At 39.6% G+C, this 24669-nt stretch overlaps 1 protein-coding gene across 6 annotated transcripts in view; it reads left to right on the plus strand.

Moving 5' to 3' along the window:
- The window catches only part of anks1b (ankyrin repeat and sterile alpha motif domain containing 1B), a 221244-nt gene that overhangs the window by 87315 nt on the left and 109260 nt on the right, over positions 1-24669 (plus strand). For all 6 annotated transcript variants that reach the window (XM_051108157.1, XM_051108158.1, XM_051108156.1 and 3 more), the window contains 2 exons: positions 12800-12950; positions 23635-23768. In XM_051108157.1, coding sequence (XP_050964114.1) covers positions 12800-12950; positions 23635-23768 — 285 coding nt within the window. The remainder of the gene's footprint in view (positions 1-12799; positions 12951-23634; positions 23769-24669) is intronic.

Below are 24669 nucleotides of genomic sequence, written 5' to 3' on the forward strand. Positions count from 1 at the left end.
ATTTAATCTATTGTTATCCTCACTTTGCATAAAACATCTATTACATCTAAATGACTGCATTTCTTTGCTTTTACAGGAACAATTTGCTTGGCCTCATCCAGTTCGATGACTTGCTCTTACAAAAGCCACTAATTATGGCTAATTAAGAGCTCCAGGAAGTGAAGTTTTTCATGTATTGTCCATTTTAATTGAACAGAATGGCTTTATATGTGTGTGTGAGTTTATATTAGAGTAAACTTATGTCTCTGGCTCTCACTGACCGCTCAGTGTGATTTAGTAGCCGAGCCTGGCCCCGCTCGCTGTGTTTAATAGATCGCTCTGAAAACAGTGCCGGGATAAGAATCCTAAACGACTCCTGCCTGTATTTTATGAGCCGTTTAAAGCCATATGCTGGAGATGGAGGTTATGCTGCATATAAATATACAGCCTTCATAAAGCTGGATTCAACACGAATGCCTTACTAACGGATGAGTTATACAAATATAAACTTGTTGTAGGAGTGATTTCAGTCATAAAAGTTATTTACCACAGAGCGACAAGCTGATTAAAATGCTCTTGTTTGTGCAGTTGTGCTCTTGAAACCAATTTCGTGTGGCGTTAAAATTGTATGAACGACCACCGTGATTACTTCCGCTGTTCTTTGGCGAGCTCTGGTGTCGTCTCTGCATCTCCACGTCGGAAATCATGGTTGTTGAGCGCTTGGATTACTCACACGGGTGCTTTTGTGAAAATATAAAGGAGAGCCATGACTGTCGTTATTCTAAAGCAGCGGGCTCCCTCGAGTGATTGCATTAAATGTTTCCTCCGTCATATTTGTTTTAATCTTCATCCTCCTCCTCTTCCTCTCCCACAGTGTGGCATAATCTCTTTTGTATATCCGTGACTCATGTTTAAAATCTCAGAACCCCAACGGTGGCTTCATCTACCGAGAAGGTTTCCGCGCTTCCTCCTAGGTGCTGAGAGATAATTAGGGCAGCTAATGAATGTTAACTTCTCGCAGGCTGTGCGTGATAAGATGATGACGGTTTGTCCTGCATAAGAAAGTTCTCATGAGGACTCAAAGCTCAAAATGCCTCCGGTCTCCCTACAGGCTCTTTGTGATTGTGTGTGGTTCACTAGCTTAGTTTTTTCCTACTTTTTCAGATTATCTGTCACTCTTTTATCACTCTTGTGTTTTGTTAGTTTATTTTTAAAAGTTCACAGTTAAAGGGATAGTTCACCCAAAAATGAAAATTAGCCCATGATTTACTCACCCTCAAGCCGACTTAGGTGTGTAATACTTTCTTCTTTCAGACGAATACAGTAGGAGTTATATTAAAAATGCCCTGGTTCTTTCAAGCTTTATAATGGCAGTGAATGGCTGTTGAGATTTTAAAGCCCAAAAAAAACGTCCATACATCATAAAAAGTGCTCCACATGACTCTAGGTGGTTAATAAAGGCTTTCTGAAGTGAATTGATGTGTTTGTGTAAGAAAAATATCAATTTTTACAACTTTATAAATCGTAATCTATAGCTTCTGCTAACTTTTTTTTTTTTTTTACAAATATGCATCGATTCACTTCAGCCCACGGAGGCATGTGGAGCACTTTTTATGATGGATGGATGCACTTTATTTTGCTTTAAAATCTCAACACCCATTCACTCCCATTATAAAGCTATATAGAACCGTGACATTTTTTAATATAACTTCGATTGTATTAGTTTAAAAGAAGAAAGTCATATACACCTAAGATGGCTTGAGGGTGAGAAAATCATGGGATAATTTTTATTTTTGGGTGAACTATCCCTTTAATGCCATTTTCTTTTTTCAATGAAAACAGAATGAAACTTTTGATGACTCATCCTGCACTAAACAGATTTTTGTCCAATCAGAGGCTCTCTAAAATGAGAATGCCTTTAGTACCACCTTTAGTAGTAGTGATAAGCACATGGCAAAACATTGTGTATTTTAATTCATTAATTTATTTTGTTGATCATTTTCCCAAAATAAATTCATTAGACAAAATATAGGTATAAATATAAGCTTAACTGAATCTAAGATACACTTTTACCTCAGAGAAAAATGTAGCTTTAGCATTACAGACTTCATGAAATCAAAATTGTGGCCTGTTAGATTTGATGCCAGCCATATGGCTTATTATTTTATTTTATTTTATTTCTGTTTTGAAACTATTTTGATCTTAGTTTACTTTTAAAAGTTCACAATTAATTCAAATAATGTACCTAAATCCCAATGGCTGTTGGATTGTGGGTTTGATTATGTCTCCACTTTCTTGTTTCAGTTGGAAATATGTCAATACAATACAAAAGAAAACTGCAATACTCAATTGGTTTAATAGAGTCTGCTAGAAAACCCAAACTTTTTTCCTTTCATTGTCATAACTTCAGGACTCGTTTTATGAAAACCGAAAACATAAGGAACAAAATAATGATGGGTCTTGCTGTTTTGATGGGTCTTGTGACAAGTACCGTTTTACAGAGAGACTGGCTGATGTGCGATGCTGCAACACAATAGTCAGCCACAAATACTGTCAAAACCTAAATTTATTCAGACACCTTCAACATTTTTCACATTATAACAGTTTATTCACTATACTTTAGAAAATGGTAATAAAATATGACAAGAACTTAAAGTTAAACTGTGTCAGAACAAATTCATCTTGATAATGTCAGATAACTTTGAGAGAAAGGTGTCTGTTAGTATGAGAATGTGTGACCCTGGACCACAAAACCAGTCTTAAGTAGCACGGGTATATTTGTAGCAATAGACAAAAATACATTGTATGGGTTTAAATGATAAATTTTTCTTTCATGCCAAAAATCATTAGGATATTAAATATCATCATGTTCCATGAAGATATTTTGTAAGTTTCCTACTGTAAATATATCATAACCTAATTTTTGATTAGTATTATGCATTGCTAACAACTTCATTTGAACTTTAATGACAATATTTAATATTTAATATTAATATTTTCTCAATATTTAGATTTTTTTGCACCCTCAGATGCTTAATTTTGTTTAGTCTGTAGTGTAAAAAAGATGCATTAGTAATTAAAGAAAAAACACAAGGAAAACATGGTCAGGTCAAAATGTCTGAATCATTTTTGGTCCCAAATTTTAATCAGTTTTACTGGTAGTCCACTGTATGAAGAATTTTTGGGTTTAATATGCCACAAATTTACTTTCATATACTTACATAAATGAACTATAGTGTCCTGTACCTACTATTAAAAAAATCAAAAATGATATTTAGTGTCTGAATGATATTTGGTTTGACTGTATACCAAGGCATTTTTTTAAGCAATGACATAGATTTGTTTCCAAATGTAAAATGCTGTTTTATATAAAAGCTGGTTAATGTTCTTAGGCAAATATTCATTAAAAAGTGTAGCGTAAGATTAATTTTGGTTCCTATTTGTGTGCTTTCACTGGCTAAAGAAACATTCTAAACCTGTAGTCCTCAGAGTATTTGGGGTTTGACCAAGCGACAACCTTCCGCTCTTTCTATTGAAACCAAAACGGAAATGACTTAAACTGCAATTCATCAACTGGCCACTAGAGACTGGCTTCAAAAGGGAGTCGATCCCATAGACTCCCAATGTTAAAAAGCCCAGCTTTACAGCAGAAAAAAATATGTTTACAGCCTGGTACAAAAAGTGGTTTTGGTCTGTATAGCTAATTGTGCCCTGCGTATCAACTATGAGAGGGTGAATTTTTTATAATCATCCGTTTAAATTACATCATGCCTTAAAGTTAAGCATAATTTAGGTCGTGGCCACTTGAGTGACAGGTGGATTGCCGCTGCTGTCACCACCGTTGCGCTAGGTGGGCGATTATCCGGGAGTGACGTGCAGAGCCCACTAAGAGCTTCAGAAATGCTCTTCAGAAAACTATGTGTGACGTCACGGACACTACGTGCATATTTTTTACAGTCTATGGGTTTGACCTGCAGATGTACCTTGTGTGTTTTCTCATAATTACATCATGAGCAGGTGCTAAATGTGTAAAGGTGTTTAACAGGAGAAGTGAATAACAGTAGTCAGGCATTTTTATGAAAGTTAAGGGATTTCCATTTCCGTCTGCTAATTTTCTCTTTTCCTCCTGCATTCTCATTCGTTTCTTTCTCGTTCTATCGTCTCTCGCACCGTCATATATCAGGCAGAATGAGATTATTAGTCTTTTAGTGAGAAACTGCTGTCTCGAGCAGGCTACTTTATCTTGCTGATGTTATTTATTTGTAGTTCCTTGGTTTCCCCGCTTATTGTTTGTTGGGTTCATAATGAAGCCTCACTGTGAAGCATATTGCAACAAAATTGTGTAAGCCGGAGGCTCGTCTGTATCAGTGAACTTCTGTGACTTCCTTCCCCCCACTGGTACCATCTCTGCATGCAAAGCCCTCCTCTAAAGCACATGACCAAACTTATCTTCCCTCTCTCACTTTATATCAATCCCTCTATCTGTTCTGAGAAGGTCTCTGAGGGCCTTTTATGCTGTGGGGTCCTCCTCCAAAATATGCAGAGCTCAGATTAGAACAGCACAGGAAATGACAGTGGCCATTCAGATCAGATACTGTATCAACTGAGAAACAGCAGTGACAGAACTCTAGAGAAATGTGAAGAAAACCAAAGGGAATAAAGCAAAAAAGAGCTGATTAAAGAAGAAAATGAGAAAGGGAGGAAGACAGGAGTTAAGCCGACTGGAAAGACCGTCAGGCCCCAGTCACATGTGCGGCTGAAGATTGTAGACGTGACTGAGGGCCGTCCAGGAAGATTTCCTATTTGGATCCGAGTGCAACAACTGCAGCCCTGCATCAGCACGCTAATTACTGACCTGAACCGCTTCTGTTTGTTTTGTAGTCTTCCTTTTCAGAGAAAAAAAAAATTAAGTTCCTGTCTCTGCTGACAGAGAGAGAGAACAAGAGTTGTAGTGTCCTCGGACAGTCAGGCGCAGCGGGGTCATTTTGTTCGTTGCCGAAGAGTTAGATTTTTACAGTCGCTGACGAAAACAGGATCTGCGAGAGATAAACAGGTACTGATCTATTTTATCATAAGTGTAAATTCTGTGCTTTGTGTATGTACAAGCTTATTTATAGTTCAGGAACAAAATTGTCAGTAGAAGAGGCCTAAATCTGTCAAAATCTTTACTGACAAATAGTATTGTTTTTTTTTAAATGAGTATAAACATAATTATTAAAAGTATATATTTAATTATTGTTATTATCAACACTCTTTTTATTTAAAAAATACTTATATTAATATTGTAATGTATTAATTACTTTTTTTATTTATTTATTTATTTTTCCCAAATCAAAAAATGCTAAAATTTGCCTTCCGGGTTAAGGGTTATGTTAGCAGAAATTTTTTTCATAGCCATATAATTTCACCCGCATTACTGTAGGCGGAAGGGGTGGAGGGCCCGCTGTGAGCCAATTGAGGTTGGCTGCAGAGGATTCCCAGGACAGAGCCTGCACAGATCACTCAGGCTGCTTGGAATCAGAGGTGCTCAAGAAAGGAAAGCCACCAGAAACATCTGCGAGGCAGCGGAGAAAGCCTCTAGGTGGCTGTGGATTAAAAGGGGAGACGTATGGCTTAGTGCGCTGCTTGGACACAAGTCGGGGTCTGATCATCCCCGGCTGGGTCGCCCAGGTGAGGGTGTCTGATGATCTAAGACCCGAAACACCCTGTGACCCTGGGTTCATCACTGAGGATGTGTCCAAGCTGCACCACTTAGGTGTTTCTTATAACTATCTTTCTGGCACAGCCAGTGACATCCAGGAAAGGCTGGATGACGACTACGAACAGTGTAGTGACGGCTGGAGAGACAGTGGACAGCTCGGAGAGACGGCAACCGGGGCAGCAAGGGTTAGCACCCCAAGCTGCAGCTCCCGTGAGGGGTGCACCCAACTAAGCTACAGAAAGCCCTAATGAAAGATACCCCCAGGGGTGCCCGAGAGGGGGGGAGGATGAGCACCCCACACGGACGGACCTTTTGGTGCAGAACATGAGCAACGGTTTAACGACAATGAGAGTAACCTGTATGTGTGGCAAAAGCTGCAAGAACCTTAAAGGTCTGAAGATCCATCAGACGAAAATGGGCTGTATGAGGAGGGAGCAAGCTGAACAACGCACAGAGGCAGTGCAAAGCACGGCCCCTGGTGAGACGGAGGAGGAGCAGGACCCGGAGTCAACCCACAGTGTTCAGAACCTCCAAGCTCAGCGTGCTCCACCCAACAATCCATCCGAACATCGCAGGGTCTTGTGGCCAGCGGCACACAAGGAGACTGAGTGGCGCCAGTTCGACGAAGATGTAGATGGTGCCTTGGAAGCATCATCGAAAGGGAGTGTGGACCAGCAGCTCCAAACGATGTGCACCTTCATCATCTGCATCGGTGCTGAGCGGTTTGGTATCAAACAGCCAAAGGCCAAGACCATAGCTAGACCCAACAGGCGAGAGAACAAGATCACTGCACTCAGGAGAGACTTGAAGTCCTTGAAACAACGTTTTAAGAAGGCGAGCGAGGAAGAAAAGCCCGCCCTGGCTGAGCTCCGGGACATCTTCAGGAAAAAGCTCATCTCCCTACGTCGTGCTGAGTGGCATAGGAGGAAGGGTAGAGAGAGGGCCCGCAAGCGCACTGCCTTCGTAGCTAACCCTTTTGGGTTTACGAAGAAGCTGCTTGGGCAGAAGCGGAGTGGGACCCTCATGTGCACAGAAGACGACATCAACCGCCATCTCTCTGAAACATACAGTGACCGGCTGAGGGAGGAAGACCTGGGCCCCTGCAGAGAACTAATTTCACCACCACTACCATCCAGCCAATTTAACACCAAAGAGCCAACGCTGGCAGAGGTCAAGAACACGGTCAGGGCTGCACGGACCAGTGCAGCACCAGGGCCGAGTGGCGTGCCATACAAGGTGTACAAGCACTGCCCAAGACTTCTGCAGAGGCTGTGGAGAATCATCAGGGTAGTATGGCGAAGAGGCAGGGTAGCCAAGCAGTGGAGGTATGCCGAAGGTGTGTGGATACCAAAGGAGGAAAACGCAAGTGACATCTCGCAGTTCCGTACCATCTCACTGCTCAGCGTTGAGGGCAAGATCTTTTTCAAGATCCTGGCCAATCGTATGACCGATTTCCTCCTGAGGAATTCATACATTGACACCAGTGTGCAGAAGGGAGGAGTTCCAGGCTTCCCGGGCTGCATTGAACACACTGGAGTGGTCACCCAGCTGATCCGAGAGGCCAGAGAGAACCGAGGAGATTTGTCAGTCATCTGGTTGGATCTAGCAAATGCCTACGGATCAATTCCCCACAAGCTGGTGACAAAAGCCCTGACGATGCACCATGTTCCGCAGAAGATCACAGAGCTCATACAGGACTATTACAGTAGTTTTAGTATGAGATTTACATCTGGATCTATAACATCAGCATGGCACCACCTAGAAAAAGGCATCATCACTGGTTGTACCATATCAGTGTCGCTGTTTGCCCTAGCGATGACCATGCTTGTCAAGGCGGCAGAAGCGGAATGCAGAGGGCCTCTCTCCAGATCTGGCACTCGCCAACCGCCAATCAGAGCCTTTATGGATGACCTAACAGTCACAACAACATCAGTGCCAGGGTGCCGCTGGCTCCTGAAAGGTCTGGAAAGGCTAACATCTTGGGCGAGAATGACATTCAAGCCAGCTAAATGCCGGTCCCTTGTGTTGAGGAAGGGGAGAGTTGAGGACAAATTCCGCTTCTATATGAACGGTCTCCAAATACCATCATTGACGGAGAAGCCGGTGAAGAGCTTGGGGAAGCTCTTTGACGTGACTTTGAGAGACACAGTAGCAATCCAGGCCATGCATGCAGAGCTGAAAACTTGGCTTGCAGCAGTGGACAGGTCAGGCCTCCCCGGGAAATTTAAAGCATGGATATATCAGCATGGCATTCTGCCAAGGCTTTTGTGGCCACTGTTGATGTACCAGGTCCCAATAACAACGGTGGAGACCCTGGAGAGAAACATCAGCCAGTTCCTGCGCAGGTGGCTGGGTCTGCCGAAGAGCCTGAGCTGTATTGCCCTGTATGGGCACACCAACAAGCTCCAGCTCCCGTTCTCAGGCCTCACAGAGGAATTTAAAGTAACAAGAGCCAGGGAGGTGTTACTGTATAGAGACTCACTCGACACCAGAGTCTCCTCGGCAGGCATAGAGGTCAGGACTGGAAGGAAGTGGAGGGCGCAGGAGGCAGTCCAGCTGGCAGAGGCAAGGTTGCGGCATGGTGTGCTAGTAGGGTCTGTGGCGGTTGGGCGAGCAGGACTCGGCTGCCATAAAACGCCGCGCTATGACAGAGCGCAGGGGAGGGATAGACGGCAGATGGTTCAGGGCGAGGTCCGAGCAGAGGTGGAAGAGGAGCGGCGCAGTAAAACGGTGGCTATGCGTCAGCAGGGAGCTTGGACCAATTGGAACATGCACTGACTCGGAAAATCACCTGGTCAGAACTTTGGAGGTCAGAGCCAGCAAGACTCAAGTTTCTGATCCAGTCAGTGTATGATGTCCTACCGAGCCCAGCTAATTTGCATTGCTGGGGGCTAGCGGAAGCACCATCCTGTCCTCTGTGCCCTGCAAGAGGGTCGCTGGAGCACATCTTGAGCTGCTGCCCGAAAGCACTGGGAGAGGGGAGGTACCGATGGCGCCATGACCAGGTGCTGAAGGCAGTAGCTGATACCATCTGTGCCGGAATCCAGCAAATCAAGCACCAGCCCCCAGCAAGGCCAGACATTGTTTTCGTCAGGGCCGGGGGAGAAGCCTCAGTCACAGCCAAAGGTCCCAGCTGATCTGCTATCCACAGCAGGTGACTGGCAGCTGAAGGTGGACCTGGGGAGGCAACTGAAGTTTCCAGACCACATCACCAGCACAACACTCAGGCCAGACATGGTCCTAACATCAGAGAGTACAAAGCAAGTGGTGTTACTGGAACTCACAGTCCCCTGGGAAGACAGGATTGAGGAAGCTTTTGAGCGGAAAAAGGCGAAGTATCTGGATCTGGTGGAGGACTGTAGGCGGAAGGGGTGGAGGGCCCGCTGTGAGCCAATTGAGGTTGGCTGCAGAGGATTCCCAGGACAGAGCCTGCACAGATCACTCAGGCTGCTTGGAATCAGAGGTGCTCAAGAAAGGAAAGCCACCAGAAACATCTGCGAGGCAGCGGAGAAAGCCTCTAGGTGGCTGTGGATTAAAAGGGGAGACGTATGGCTTAGTGCGCTGCTTGGACACAAGTCGGGGTCTGATCATCCCCGGCTGGGTCGCCCAGGTGAGGGTGTCTGATGATCTAAGACCCGAAACACCCTGTGACCCTGGGTTCATCACTGAGGATGTGTCCAAGCTGCACCACTTAGGTGTTTCTTATAACTAAAGTCGCCATCCATAACTTCGCTGTCGCTTTTTCACATTCTGTGCGGCCAGTGGGTAGTTTCCTGTGTAAGCGTGTGCATGCTAGCGTACAGTGCAGGAAACCACTGATTCAAAGGCCGTCCATTTCCCCTCCTTCCTGCTCTCTAAGTATTTTCCTCGGCGTGTGCTTGACTCCTCTCTGCTGCCACACCATGCTATTAAAACTGACACATAAAGTCCAAAAGTGAGTTCTTGTGAACGCAGCTTTGATTTCTCTCTGTCGTTTTCTCTTTCTCACCTCTCTGTCATTCTGTCTGTTGATTTTTCTATGTGGCTCTCTGGAGGGCCTCTTTTCTTCCTTACTGGAGCTTCGTTCAGTTTGCCTCCTCATATGAAGAGAGGGGAAAACCATCATTAGAGGAAGTGGGAAGAGATGAGAAATGCGCAGATAGTTTACATGGACAGGCAATGGAAGATGAGATAAAGATCTGAAGGCACATTCCTAACCCTGAGTTTTAAACTTCAGCAAGTAACTTCTTTCTTGCGGGTGGACTTTTTGTCTTTGGCCTGTAATCAACCACCATCTAGCAACAACCCTGAATTCCATTGTGGAAGTGACCTTTGCAAGAGCCACTCACAACTTCTGAAAACCGTAGAGAATACCCTGGCAAGCACTCATAAAAATCACCATTTCGTTATGGCTTCGGCATGGGCAAGCACCACTCACAATCACTTAGCAATGCCCTGGTAATGATGACCCTTAACACAACAACCACAACAAACACCCTAGCAACTACCCACAACATGGGCAAGCACCACTTACAATCACCTAACAACACCCTAGCAATCTAGCAAAATCTAGTTGATAATTTTGCCTCAGGCAATCACCCAGAACACCCTGGCATTATGGAGATGACGTCTGTGCAGGGACATAACACTTACAGTCATCTAGCAACATGCTAGTAACCGCGGTAAACACCTTAGCAGTGCACTTGTATCCACAACAAACATCCTAGCAACCCCCTAGCAATGGTTTGCAACTATGCACAGCAATCTAGCATCACGGAGGCATCTTTTGCATGTGCCTGGACCACTCACAATCACCTAGCATTGCTCTAGAAACCACCCAAATCTAAATGGTCATCTTGACTCAGGCAGACACTATAGCAACCACATAGCAATAGCATCCTAGTAACGCCCTGTGAACAACAGCCAACCACCTAGCAACTACTTACAGCAGTCTAGCCTCATGGTGGCAACTTACATAGGCAAGCACCACTCACTCTTACCTAGCAATGCCCTAGTAACCAGCTAAAAACACAATAAACACCACAGTAATGCCATAGTAACAACAACCAACACATAACATCTACCTAGCAATGACCTAGTAACTACTTAAACAATCTGGCACCATGGAGGCAACTTGTACGGGCAAACACCTAACAATGCCCTAGTTACCAGCCAGACTATTCTACTGACTACCTAAAAACCATAATAAACACCCAGTAACCACCTAGAAATGCCCTAGCAACTACTCACAGCAATCAAACATCATGGAGACAACTTGCATGGGCAGGCACCACTCACAATCACCTAGAAATGTTCTAGTAACCAGCCAGGCCACTCGTGTAACCCCCTAGTAACCATATTAAACACCGTATTAATGCCCTAGTAATCACAACCAACACCAACAACCTAGCAACTCCCTGGCAACTATTCACATCAATCTACAGGGTAGCATCTTGGAGGCAACTTGTATAGACAAGCACCACTCACAATCACCTAGCAATGTTCTAGTAACCAGCCAGACCACTCTAGTAACAAAATAGAAACCACAGTAACAAACCTAGCAACACCCTAGCAACTACTCACAGCAATCTAGCATCATGCAGGCAACCTTGAAATGTTCTAGTAACCACCTAGAAACCACAGTAACCACCTAGCAATGCCCTAGTAACTACTACTACTACTTCCAGTCTAGCATCATGGAGAATACTTGCATGGGCAACCACCACTCACAATTGCCAGACCACTCTAGTAACCACCTAGCAATGCCTTAGCAACTAATTACATCAATCTAGTATCATGGAGACTACTTGCATGGGTAGGCTCCACTCACATGGATGAGTGGCCACAACCAACACCATAATAACTGCCCTAGCAACTACTCACAGCAATTTAGCATCATTGAGGCAACTAGCATAGACAAGCACCATTCACAATCACCTATCAGTGCTCTAGTAACTTGCCAGACTACTCAAGTTAGCACATGAACCACAGTAAACACCCAGTAACGCCTTAGTAGCAACAATCAGCACCACAGCAACTGTCTAGGAAAACCCTGGCAACTAATTTACTCTTTTCTAGAACTACATCTAGAAATGCACTAGTAACCAGTCAAACCACTCCAGTAACCCCTTAGTGACCATAATAAACACGCTAGTAATGCCCTAGCAATTACAACCAACATTACAGTAACACCCTAGCAACTTCTCACAGCAATCTAGCATCATGGAGGCAACCTGCATAGACAAGCACCACTCACAATCACCTTGAAATGTTCTAGTAACCAGCCAGACCGCTCTAGTAACCACCTAGAAACCTCCCGAGTAACACTGTAGTAAATGACAGTCAACATCAACATTGCCCTGGCAATTACCTAGTGTCATGTAGGCAACTCCTGCTGTAAACTTCCCTTTTGTGCAACTCTTTGATTCACAAGTAGACGCTAGTTAACGCTGTTTATGAATAAACATACACTAATACATGCTGGACCATGTTTATGTATGTTTTAAGCCACCTGTGTCTGAGTGTGTGTGGAGAGTGTTGGAAAAAGTGATTAATTTACTCTTAATCAAGACCTGATCTTGAGTGTCTTTATGGAATTAACGGAACGGCTTTATCATAGACAAATCAGGAGCCAAACCGAGAAAGAGACAAAGGTCTTTCTTTCAATCCTGTGTAATAAATCGCTCTGCCGCTGTGCCTGGTGCATGATGGATGTGTCTAATGCTTGCTGGGTGATGCAGGATTTGGGACTGACAGGTAGAGTAATAGTCGTCTGAGAAGAAATCGATGGGGTTCATGGGAAATAAGTGCGATGACAATGGGGGCAGCTTGGCCTGTGCTATGTTTACTTTGAGGGATGGTTGCCCTCACACACCTGCTGTGTTGCACCCATGAAGACAAACAGGCAGCAGGAGGTGATGGCAATGTTTCAATGAAGATGATGGAGCAGGGTGTCACGAGTGGATGTTTATCCCTGTCATTTTGCGCGCGAGACAGAACAATCTATCTTCACGGAGAGAAACTCTCAATTGGATGCTGAGTGTTTTTTTTCACACTCGATAAAACGTGGTGCTTTCTTAAAGGTGATGTGTAGTCTATCTATCTAAATATTCTGGTTTGTGTTATGTTGTTTGTGTGCAGGACAAGCGATGTGCTGAAATTGCCCATTCTCCATCACTGGATGTGTTTTTACCAGAAGATGAGGACAACCCTTATGAGTCAGTGGCTACAGCTGTCACACGCAAACCCTGCTCTCTGGACATCCAGCTCCACAACGCCTGCCCTCGCAACGGTTAGTAACTTCTAATCAATGAAAACTAATAAAATCAATGAAAACTAAATGAAACAAAAATGAAAAAAAAAAAAAATCAACATGTAGCTGAGGTAAAAAAAAAAAAAAAATCTTTAACACTAAAGCAGCATTCAATACCTGTCAGAAAAATACTTCAGTCAATTCAGCAACACATTTTTCTTCCATAATATGATATATTTCCATGCCAAACTAAATATTCAGTAAGGAAAAATGGGCAGGATTTTTTAGTCAGGATTAAATAGTATTATTTAATACTGCTATTACTACTATTAGTAATAATAATAGTAATAATAATATTATAATATTATATTATATTATTAATAATAATCATCATCATCACCATCATTTATATTATAACTATAATTTATAATGTATAAATATTTATATATAATTTTTGCACCTCTCACAATCCACAAATTTTACATCATATAATAATATTAATAATAATAATAATATCTAAATATGTACAAATGCTTCACAAACCATTTCTTTTCATATTATTATTTTAATAGTATTATTAATAATAATAATAATCATCTTCATCGTCATCACCATCATTTATATTATAATTATAATTTATTATGTATAAATATTTATAAATAATTTTTGCACTTCTCACAATCCACTAGTTTTACATTGGTAATAATAATAATAATATTATTATTATTATTATCTAAATATGTACAAATGCTTCACAAACCATTTCTTTTCACATTATATTGTATTATATTATAATATATTGTATTAATTATATTATATTATATTATATTATATTATAGATAGTATAATGTAAGTATCATTAATAATCATCATCATCATCATAAGCATCATTTATATTATATTATATTATATTATATTATATTATATTATATTATATTATATTATTATAATTATAATAAAATAATGTGTAAATATTTGTGAATAGTTTTTGCACCTCTCACAATCCACTAATTATTAAATCTAAATATGTATACATGCTAAACCATTTCTTATTATTTTATTTTATTTTATAAATAATGTAATAATAGTATAATTCATAATCATCATCATTATTTATATTATAATTATAATAAAAGTAATATAGCAATATTTTGAATAATTTTTGCACTTCTCACAATCCACAAATGTTACAATGGATTCAGTAATAATAATAATAATAATAATAATAATAATAATCATTAATATTATTGGTGTTTTTGTTATTGAAATATGTATAAATACTTCACAAACCATTTCTATTCTATTCTATTCTATTCTATTTTCTATTCTATTCTCACGTGTAGCTCCAACCAGCTCTAAAACACATTCCTGAAAGTTTCTAGTAATCATAAAGACCTTCATTAGTTGGTTATTATGTTATAGCATATTATAAATAATTAACAAAACAGCTATCGATGCTGTATTTTTGGACAAACACAGAACATTATGCCCCATGGTGCCCTCCTCCTCTTGTGTTAGTGTTTGGGTAGATGAGTGTATCGCTGGGATGTTACGGCCTCTGCCGCAGTTCTTTCCTCTGGCATCATTCCTGCGGTAAGGGTTAGGGTTGTCGTGGAAACAGCTTTAGCCTTACCCAGAGAGGTTGGTGAGTCACCTGCAAGTTGTCATGGAGACGCAGTGAGCCGTGTTGCCTGTAGGCCAGTGATTCACACCTGATGCAGCCGCAGTCACTGTTTGTCTCACAGACGACTCTATTAATGTAGCGGCACAGTTCTGCGGGACTTCACTTCATCTGTGTGTGTGTGTATGTGTGTGTGTTTTGCTGCAACTATTTCCTGTGTTACTGTACTTTAACCCTCTGTTTCTGTTTGTGCGGATGTTTGCGTGAACATTTGTGGATTTTGACAAGCTCTATTTTTGGCCTCTTAGTATCTCCACAAGCATGAAATCACAGCTTGCAAGACTCTTTTCTCTGCCTGATTATAGTCAACACTGCAGTTTCGTGTGCAGGAGAGCACAGGACCAATCAAAACTCTCACACCGGAATATCCGCGAATAAATAGAGATGCTTGCACATCACCATTATGACGGGATAATCACTGTGTTGAGCTGAATGAATTCATAGTCTCCAAGGACACATTTTTAGTGTGCATTTTGACTTTAAATCAAATTTTTCACTCTGCCTAAAAGCAAAGTTTGCTTTTTTTTTCATTTCTGTCACAGCTCAATGTGCAAGTAATAACAGAAACAGAAATATGTGCTCATAGTTCACCTCTCTAGGTCATATCCTGTGTAAAAATGTTAACCATGACTGGTAAATAACGACTTGCAACCAACAAAGCGGTTGTGAAATATTTGGTCAGAGCTGCTCACAAGCTGAAGAGTAAACTGAAATGGGTTTAAAATAAAAGGATCATCAGGGATGATCATGAAAAGTAACTTTTAACCAGGCAACAAGGCAGTGAACTAGTAAGCTGAGTGTCCTGTTAACTGGCTGTTGTCTTTTAGGTATCATCTCGGTAGCCGTTTCCAGCCAGCTTTTGCAACAGTTATTGTGTTATGTTGCACGATCAGACTGACTGTGTGGGATTTGCTGAGGATTTATTAAGTGACAGCTTGTCAAAAACAGGATTTAGGTGGAAAGAATCAAGACGTGGCTCAGCATAAGTCTCGTTGCAGCTGCTTTGGTGTGTCTTTTCCTGTTTATTTATCTCTTCTATGTCCCTATCTTCTGTCTTTTTCATCTTCTACTTCCTCTTTATTTTATCTTAAATGAGCAAGTTGTGTTCAATTGCGGTCAACATGTGATGAGCCTAATGTAAGACCTTCCCCCCATGTGGCCTCAGATTACAGTAGTTCTGCTTTCTCCAGTCCACTCTCATCCAACATATATATATTTTCAAAAAAATGCCCCTGTATGTGTTTTGTATTTATATATTACATATCACACAATATCACTCGGGCAGCAAGAACAATATTACACGAGTACTGATTTTGCCACGATCTATCACAAGCTTAAATGTGATTTTATACAACAGTTGAGTAAATAAGAAGTTGATATTGTGTTATATTAGTTAAACACTATGTTTTTGTTCAATTTTGCACAGAATACATTACCTTTGAAACCACAGCAGAATTGTTGCGTTTGCAGCCAACACAGCAGTGTTTAGTTTCTGAATGAATCCGCGTTTTGAACTAATTGTGTGAATCAATGATTCAAAGGACTATTTATAAAGACAGCCATTTACTTCATTCCTGAATGAATCAGCCAGTTGAATGAATCGAATGAATGAATGACTCATAAAGATGTTTACCGCCACCTGCTTGCAGATTTAGATTCTTATTTAGAGTATCATTTCATTTAAAATAAATAAATAACAATAATAATAATAATAAAAACATAAAAGGGATAGTTTACCCCACTAAAAATGTATTCTGTCATAATTTATTCACCCTCGTATTGTTTTAAACCATTTTGTGGAACACAAAAGAAAGTATTTTAAAGAGAAAAAGTTGTTTTGGTTACCATTACTTTCAATATATGAACAAAAAATACTTAGATGTTTCTTAAATTATCTTCTTTTATGTTCCATAGTTTATATTAAGCCATTGCAGCCTAAATGTTTAGGTATAATACATTTTATGTTGAATCAAATACAATATTTCTTTCTAAAGCTACCATTTGTAATGTCTACTTAATACTTTCTCATTCTCATAATCTTTTCATAATTTATTTAGCAAATAATTAGATTAATTATAACGATCGACACATCGTTTATTCAAAAATATTTTTTTTTCACTGCTTAGTCCAGTTAACACAAGTAAAAGGACAGTTTTTAAGCATATTTCATGAGTTAAATATATTCCGAAGCGCAGTGTAAAAAAATTAAATTAGATATTTAAAAAAGAACTTTTAGAGAACTCTAGAGAACACTTACAGATACCTACAAGTTATAGGTGTTAATCTGGCACCTGGTGCTAATTTCCTTAATTATATAACAAACCCTTTTTAACGGGCAGCATTTCTCCAATTTTCACTGAGATTGCAAGATGACGGGCCACTCTACAGTATGGTTACTGAAACCCTGCGACAGGAGGCTGAATGCCAAAGGAATTACCTTTTTAGCCACTGCAAGAAAAGGTGGTCATTACAAATCTGTGATTTCCTGAATATTGCTGATTTACAATAACACCAGTTCATTCAAGTCCGCCAAAAAGGCTGGTTGTCCACGTAAGACAAATGCACAAGAACACAGTATAATGCAGAGACTCTCAATGGGGAATCGGTTCAGCACTGCAGCTGGAATTGCTGAACAGGGTAAGGATCTGTCTCTGTCTGTTTAAGAAAAGTCAGACTGAAAGCGCAGTCGACAGTGACCAAGTCTCTCATCAGCAGAAAGAATCAGAAGGCTAAGCTCACCTTTGTTGAGGGGAATGTTGTGTGGAGAGAGGAGAACTGGTCCAAAGTTTACTTTGGCGATGAGAGCAATTTATTTTAGTCTGATAGGAAACATTTTGTTTGGCGTCAGACTGAGGAAAGACTGAAACCCAAGTATGTAAAGAAGTCAGTCAAAGGTGGAGGAGGAAGTGTCAGGGATGTTTTTCATGCAAGACAATGCTTGCAAGCCAGAGTCCTAATCAAAACCCGATTGAAAATCTCTGGAAAATCCTTGGCGACAAAGTTATGGCTAAACTAGAAGAGTGGACCAAGATCACACAAATTTAAGAGTTGCGTCACCAAAACTCCACATATCCACATGTCTGAATATCCATATTTCTGTGCAGCTGGAGTATTGGCCTGCTAATATTTTAGCATCTGTGTCTGAAGAGTCTCAGTATTCCCATGGCTCCTACATGCCTCATTTCTCCCTCAGCACCGCAGCTCAGAGAGGTTAATGGCTAATGGCTAAAAGACTAAAACACAAGTCGAGTTCATCCCCGGCTTCCTGCCCATTATCAACAGGGTCAAGCCCCACTGAGCTTCCTACCGCAGTCACAGAGCCGCCCGCTGTTATCGCAAAACCAGCTGCGAGCAGTTTTGACAATCACACTCTTTCCCACCAGCTCCTTTAGGATCTTTCTTTCTCACATGCACTCGTACGATCCCCCTGGCGAGGACAAGTGTTTTGATCCACCGCGAACATTGTTTTAAATGGGACTCTGACAAGCATCAATAAAGAAAGTACAAATATAAATGTGTGTGCAAGCGACAATCGAGTCTGCCATTTTGTTTCAATTATTAACGGCGCTCAGTTTAGCGGTTCATGAATATTCCGCCAACATTTGCATACTAGAGAAACCCAGCTCGTCAGTATTCATGACACTGGTGTGTGAGGGGAAGAAACGAGCCTTGTATAGACGTGTGTGTCCATGTGGACCTGACTGACTTAATGGTATTTCTGTAATTTATTAGTCTGCTCAGCGTTCACCGTGAATACAAATTATCATTTTATCATAGAATTTCAGTGTCAAGACTATAAGGCTGACATATGTTGGTTAAAGTGCTTGCGTATGAGTGAGGTGAAGTCTGAAATATTCAACAAAGAGTCTGTCTTATCTCTGAGCCACAGTGGTGGGTTTATTGTGAAACATGTTAGCGTTTCAAATGTGTGTGAAGTCAGGAACAAACGCCATTGAGCATGATCTATGATTACCCAAGACCCATTTAAATGGCTTTAACGCCATTGTACGGTTTCTTGTCTTTTCTAGACGTGTATTTAGCTAACTAGACTTTTGTTTTTATATAAAGCTAGTTATAATTACAGCTTATTTATCCACGCTTAGGTTGTTCTGAATATGCATGAAACCCAAATATACCTTGAAGTGGAATTTAGGAATATCCTGGCTATTTTCTGTATAATGGAAGTGAATGAGGACTGGGACTGTCAAGCTCCAGAATAGTGTTGCTAAAACTAAACAAAAGCCCTATTCAACCGGTAATTATTTCTCATGGGAATGTAAGCCATTTTCAACATTTACAGCGGTTAATTTGTGATTTTATTCCCGTCTGAATCCAGAATATCTGTTTTTCTCTCACCACCCATGTAAAAATTGGCCGAAGTCGTAGTTTTTTAACAAACACCAAGGTCATGTAATTTAATTGCCATCTGAGTTCACAAGAAGAAATCGATTCAAAATTCACAGTTTTCACCTAAATGAAACTTTTTTGATTACTGCTGAACATTCTACGCCGTACTTTGCTGTAATTTGCATGCATATTTATTACTGAAATGCTGAAAAGTATTTACAAGAAAAGTATTTCGTAACTGCTTCACCACAGCAAGTTGGAACTGTTAAGAACAAAAAGAAGAAAGAGAAGAAATGCATGTAACCATTTGCAACAAGTATGCAATACAATTAAAATATATATATTATATACATACCCATATCACTTATAATTATATAGAACAACAGCGCGTCTGTTTTTCTGTTTTTAAACAGGAGATTTTTTTTTATATATAATAACTTATGCTTGTTTTTTTTAAATAATCTTTTTACACAATAATGAGAATGAATTTGTAAATGAAGTTAATTTTATTTGCAACAGACAATTCGTAGGATCCAAGGAAACTCGCGTCTCCACCGTAAATAAATCACCATCCAAATCCATGAGTTTTATCGCTCAGGTGCCATGTAAATTTATTTTTACGGACCTCCACATGAGAAACAATTACTGTTTGAATAGTGCTACAAAATGTTTTTTGGTAATTGAAATAAAGCTGAAATAAAATAGAAAAAAACGTAAAAATAATCAAGTGAAAAGGAACGAAAATTAGAAGTGTACTAAAATGACTAAAACTAAAACTGCAATAGAAAAAACACTAATACAGTTAAAAGCACATAACAAAATCACTAAACTTTAAAATTAAATTGAACAAAAAAAAATAAAAAAGCTGATTATCAAAAATAATAAATCCTATATTAGCATTCACCATTAGAATGAGTAATGTGTTGTTTCAACTTAAAAAAGTAAGTTCAGTTAACTTTAGAAATGCAAGTAATCTCAACAAAATTTAAGCTGTTCTAACCAATTTTTTACAGCCTTTTATACTTATTATTATTTTTTACAATGAATGGTCTGATTCACTCACAGACTGATCTGCTTCTTGACTTCACTGACTCACTGAATATTTAGATTTCAGTCTGTTACCACATAACGCAATAGCATGACGTATCTGTAATTTGAATGTTTATAATGCATTTATGATCATTTTTGAGTCTTGAAAGCTTCCATTCTGCATCGAAATGAGTATTTGAAGTGTTTCTTTTGTGTTCAGTAAAAGAAAATTATACAAGGTTGCAGTGGCCCTGCTGATGAAAGTGATAAAATGAATATATATCTTTCTCTTTTTTTCAGATTTTTTTGGTTTTGTCAGATTGAGGTCACTTTTGGGGACTGTTTTGTTCCCGATGTATAACTAAGTGAATGTATGTGAGTGCTTGGATTTGATGTGTTTTATTGCCTAATTATGTGCTTATTTACTGTGAATACAGGGGAAAATGATGCTTTCGCTTTAAGTCTCTAGTGTTTTGACTATGGCAAATCTTGTTGCTCATCTCCTGCCTTTTAGTTGGCAATCAGCTGATTTGAAAAACAGAAGGAAAGGAAGATGAGGAGGGTGTTGAATAAATGAATGCAGCTTGGATTTGTCTCTGGTTTTGTCGGTATGGATGCTGTAGGGTTTATTGACGCGCTCGGTCGTCACTCGTTCAGAGCTAACGTAATTATGCCATACTGTTTTCTGCATTCCTTCATGCTGGACTGGAGAAACAGAGATTGCACCTAAAGGGATGGAGTTACCGTTTCTGAACAGAATGGAGCTGTGTGTGATTGATGGGAAGGGTTTTTCTCAGTAATTTGGTGGAGGAGTCAGATGTAACCCACCCTTCACCTCGTTCTGCTCTCTTTCTTTCTTTTTTCCTCTGTTTCATCCCTCATTCACAGAGAGTGATCCCACTCTAGGGAAATCTGCTCAGACGATAATGTGATCCCACTCCTACACTGCAGTGTGTGTGTGAATGTATATACAGTACATGTGCTATTTTCAGATTACGTGTCTTGAAACCAAAACACACATACACAAACACAAACACACACAGCGTGTTGTGTGTACTGATCTGAGGGACAAGATTGTGTTACTAACATTGTGAATTATAATAGTTTTAAATGCATTGTTAATAGTTTTTTCTCACAGGTTTGAGAACAATATAATAGAAGTTATGACACTGTAAAAGTCAAGCTTCCTTTAGAAAGTACAACTGTGGTACCATGGTACAGTGATGGTGTAAGATGGTAAAACCATTCAACTTTGATTTATATGCTACTGAATGATTGCCATATTCATGCATCATGGTAATTGTAAGGTAATTTAAGAATGTAATGTAACTACACTGGTGCCATATGGTATGATAACATTTGGTGTTTGTTGGAGTTTACTGGTGTTTGGTTGTGTTGGATGGAGTTTGTTGGTGTTTGTGTTTTTGGAGTTTATTGCTATTTTATGGAGTTTGTTGGAGTTTATTGCTATCTGATGGAGTTTGTTGGATTTTTTTGGAGTTTGATGGTGGATTTTTTTTGGAGTTTGTTGGTGTTTATTGGTATCTGATGGAGTTTGGTGTTGGTTGGAATTGATTGCTATCTGATGGTATTTGATGGTGTTTATTGGTGTCTGATGGAGTTTGTTAGTATTTGTTGGTATCTGATGGAGTTTGTTGGTGTTAGTTGGAACTGATTGCTATCTGATGGCATTTGATGGTGTTTATTGGTATCTGATGGAGCTTTTTGTGTTTATTGGTGTCTGATGGAGTTTGTTAGTATTTGTTGGTATCTGATGGAGTTTGTTGGTGTTGGTTAGAATTGATTGCTATCTGATGCCATTTGATGGTGTTTATTGTTATCTGATTGAGTTTTTTTGTTGTTTATTGTTATCTGATGGAGTTTTTAGTATTTATTGGTATCTGATGGCATTTGTTGGTGTTTATTGGTATCTGATGGAGTTTGTGTGTGTTTAGTGGCATCAGATGCAGTTTGGTGGGTTGTGGTTGGAATTTATTGCTATCTGATGGAGTTTATTGGTGTTTATTGGTAAAAGTTGCAGTCTGTTGCTATCTGATGGAGTTTGTTGGTGTTTCTTTAAGTTTGTTGGTGTTTATTGGTATCTGATGCAGTTTGTTGTTGTTGATTAGTTTTTATTGGTATCTGATGCAGTTTGTTGATGTTTCTTAGAGTTTGTTGGTGTTTATTGGTATCTGATGGAGCTGTTGGTGTTTATTGGTGTCTGATGGTGTTTGTTAGTATTTGTTGGTATCTGATGGAGTTTGTTGGTGTTGGTTGGAATTGATTGCTATCTGATGCCATTTGATGGTGTTTATTGTTATCTGATTGAGTTTTTTTGTGTTTATTGGTGTCTGATGGAGTTTGTTGGTGTTTATTGGTGTCTGATGGAGTTTGTTAGTATTTATTGGTATCTGATGGAGTTTGTTAGTTTTTATTGGTATCTGATGGTATTTGTTGGTGTTTATTGGTATCTGATGGAGTTTGTGTGTGTTCAGTGGCATCAGATGCAGTTTGGTGGGTTGTGGTTGCAGTTTGTTGCTATCTGATGGAGTTTGTTGGTGTTTCTTTAAGTTTGTTTGTGTTTATTGGTGTCTGATGCTGTTTGTTGGTGTCTGATGTAGTTTGTTGGTGTTTATTGGTATCTGATGCAGTTTGTTGGTGTTGATTAGTGTTTATTGGTATCTGATGCAGTTTGTTGATGTTTCTTAGAGTTTGTTGGTGTTTATTGGTATCTGATGGAGTTTGTTGGTGTTGGTTGTGGTTTATTGGAGTTTATTGCTATCTAATGCAGTTTGTTGGTGTTTCTTAGAGTTTGTTGGCGTTTATTGGTATCTGATTGAGTTTGTTGATGTTGGTTGGAGTTTATTGCTATCTGAGTTTGTTGGTGTCGGTTGGAGTTTGTTAGTGTCTGATAAGGCCAATTCAACAAACAAGTTGGCCACTGGATTTAGAATTTAATGAAAAATAACTGTCATGTTCACACTGCTCCAACAGACACCAACAAACATGATTGATGATTGGCCAGTTAGATGACAACAAACTCCTACCAGTGGCAACAGATGCCAACAGGGGTAACACACTGATCCACTGATTGTCTGTGTGATGCGAATGGCCTGTAGAGTTTGTTGGAGTTTTTTTAAGTAAGTATGAATTGGCCTTCTGGAGCATATACTCAACAGTGTAAGAGCAGCACTCTTTTGTGTTTGTTTTTACAACTAAGTTCAAATTATTTTCTGTAGTAATTGACACTAAGAAAAGCTGACATACTGACAAAAACTTAGAATTTTAGAGCAAAATATGCTCTGTGTGTGTTTTCCCGTTGGCTTTCAGAGTATTAAAGCTAATGGTGCAAAACCTTTGCATTAAATGCTCAGTGTTCATTCATTTCATTAGCGTTAAAGACACATAGGTCTCCTTCAGATTTTTTTCCCAGCATTTGCTGGAAGTGCTTTCATCGAATTTCTGTGTCATTTAGTTACTTCCAAAAGCCCTTTTGCTTCCCATAAGTAGCTCTTTATGGCAATGACTTTAGAATCAATGGCGGGAATACATTTGTCTGCCCAATTCTGTTTTAGAAGTCACTTCAGGATCATTCTTTCTAATGTATGAATCATGTGGTTTTAATTTCAGTCTATCTCAATCTCTCTGTATTTTGTCTCTCTGAAGGCCATTTCTCACATGTGTCGGTCAGTGATGCAGAGCGAGGTAACCATGGTGACGACTCTACTCTGACTCCTGACTGCTCGCCTCCTTCACCTGATACGGCCCTGAGGAACATCGAGAGAGTCATCCGCCCCCAGGTACACACACACACACATACAGGAACACACATGCACACAGAGTCTATTATGTTGTTCTGCTCTCAAGGTTAATGGTGCTCTTTTAGATAAAGCATAGTCTGGCTGTAACTATCACAGCATCTGTGTGTGGGAGTCACACACACACACACGCAAGAGCAGTACTGTCTTACATCTACGCTAAGATACTAAGCATTCTTCATCTTAATTATACGGCTATTATAAATATGCACATGCCTGACGGGCGGATTCTCTTCATGCTTTGATATGCAATTGTCCCAAGCCGCCCTCATTTTCACTCTTTCTTCAAACTTGAGGGTTTTTATTTGATTAGCATCAGTTACAGTATAGTAAGATCAAGCTTTAGTTTCTCAAAAAGTGTCTGGACAATTAAAAAGGCATGCCTAAAAGTGTATGAAAGTAATTGTATTACCAAACCAAGGCATTTATTAAAAAATAATAATTATAGAAGCACACTAAGCAAAATATTTATTTAAAAAAATACAAATTAAGATAATAATTATAAATTATATTCGTTATTATAAAAATTAATTTAAATTAATTTTTAAAGTTGTAAATAAAGCAGATTATTGCAGTATGTTTCACAAGAAAATAATGTTTCAGTAACTTATTATTAACTGTAATTTATCATTTTAAATTACTAAATATACAATGTAAAAAAATGTCTAAAAACATAAGCATCTTCATAAACTCAATTCTATTTACCACCTGCTTTCTGTGTGTGGTAATAGTGGCACGTTTAATTGTGACAATAGCGTTGACCTTTGCAAATTAGGCTCAATCTAGGGCCTGATTAAACTGGATTGCAGGTGGTTATTGAACAAGTGATGCCAACTAGGGCCAGATAAAATGTCTCAAAATAAGTTCTGAGAAAGCTCCAGTA

This window comes from Labeo rohita, chromosome 4 (genome assembly GCF_022985175.1).
Source record: "Labeo rohita strain BAU-BD-2019 chromosome 4, IGBB_LRoh.1.0, whole genome shotgun sequence".
NCBI classification, from domain to species: Eukaryota; Metazoa; Chordata; class Actinopteri; order Cypriniformes; family Cyprinidae; genus Labeo; species Labeo rohita.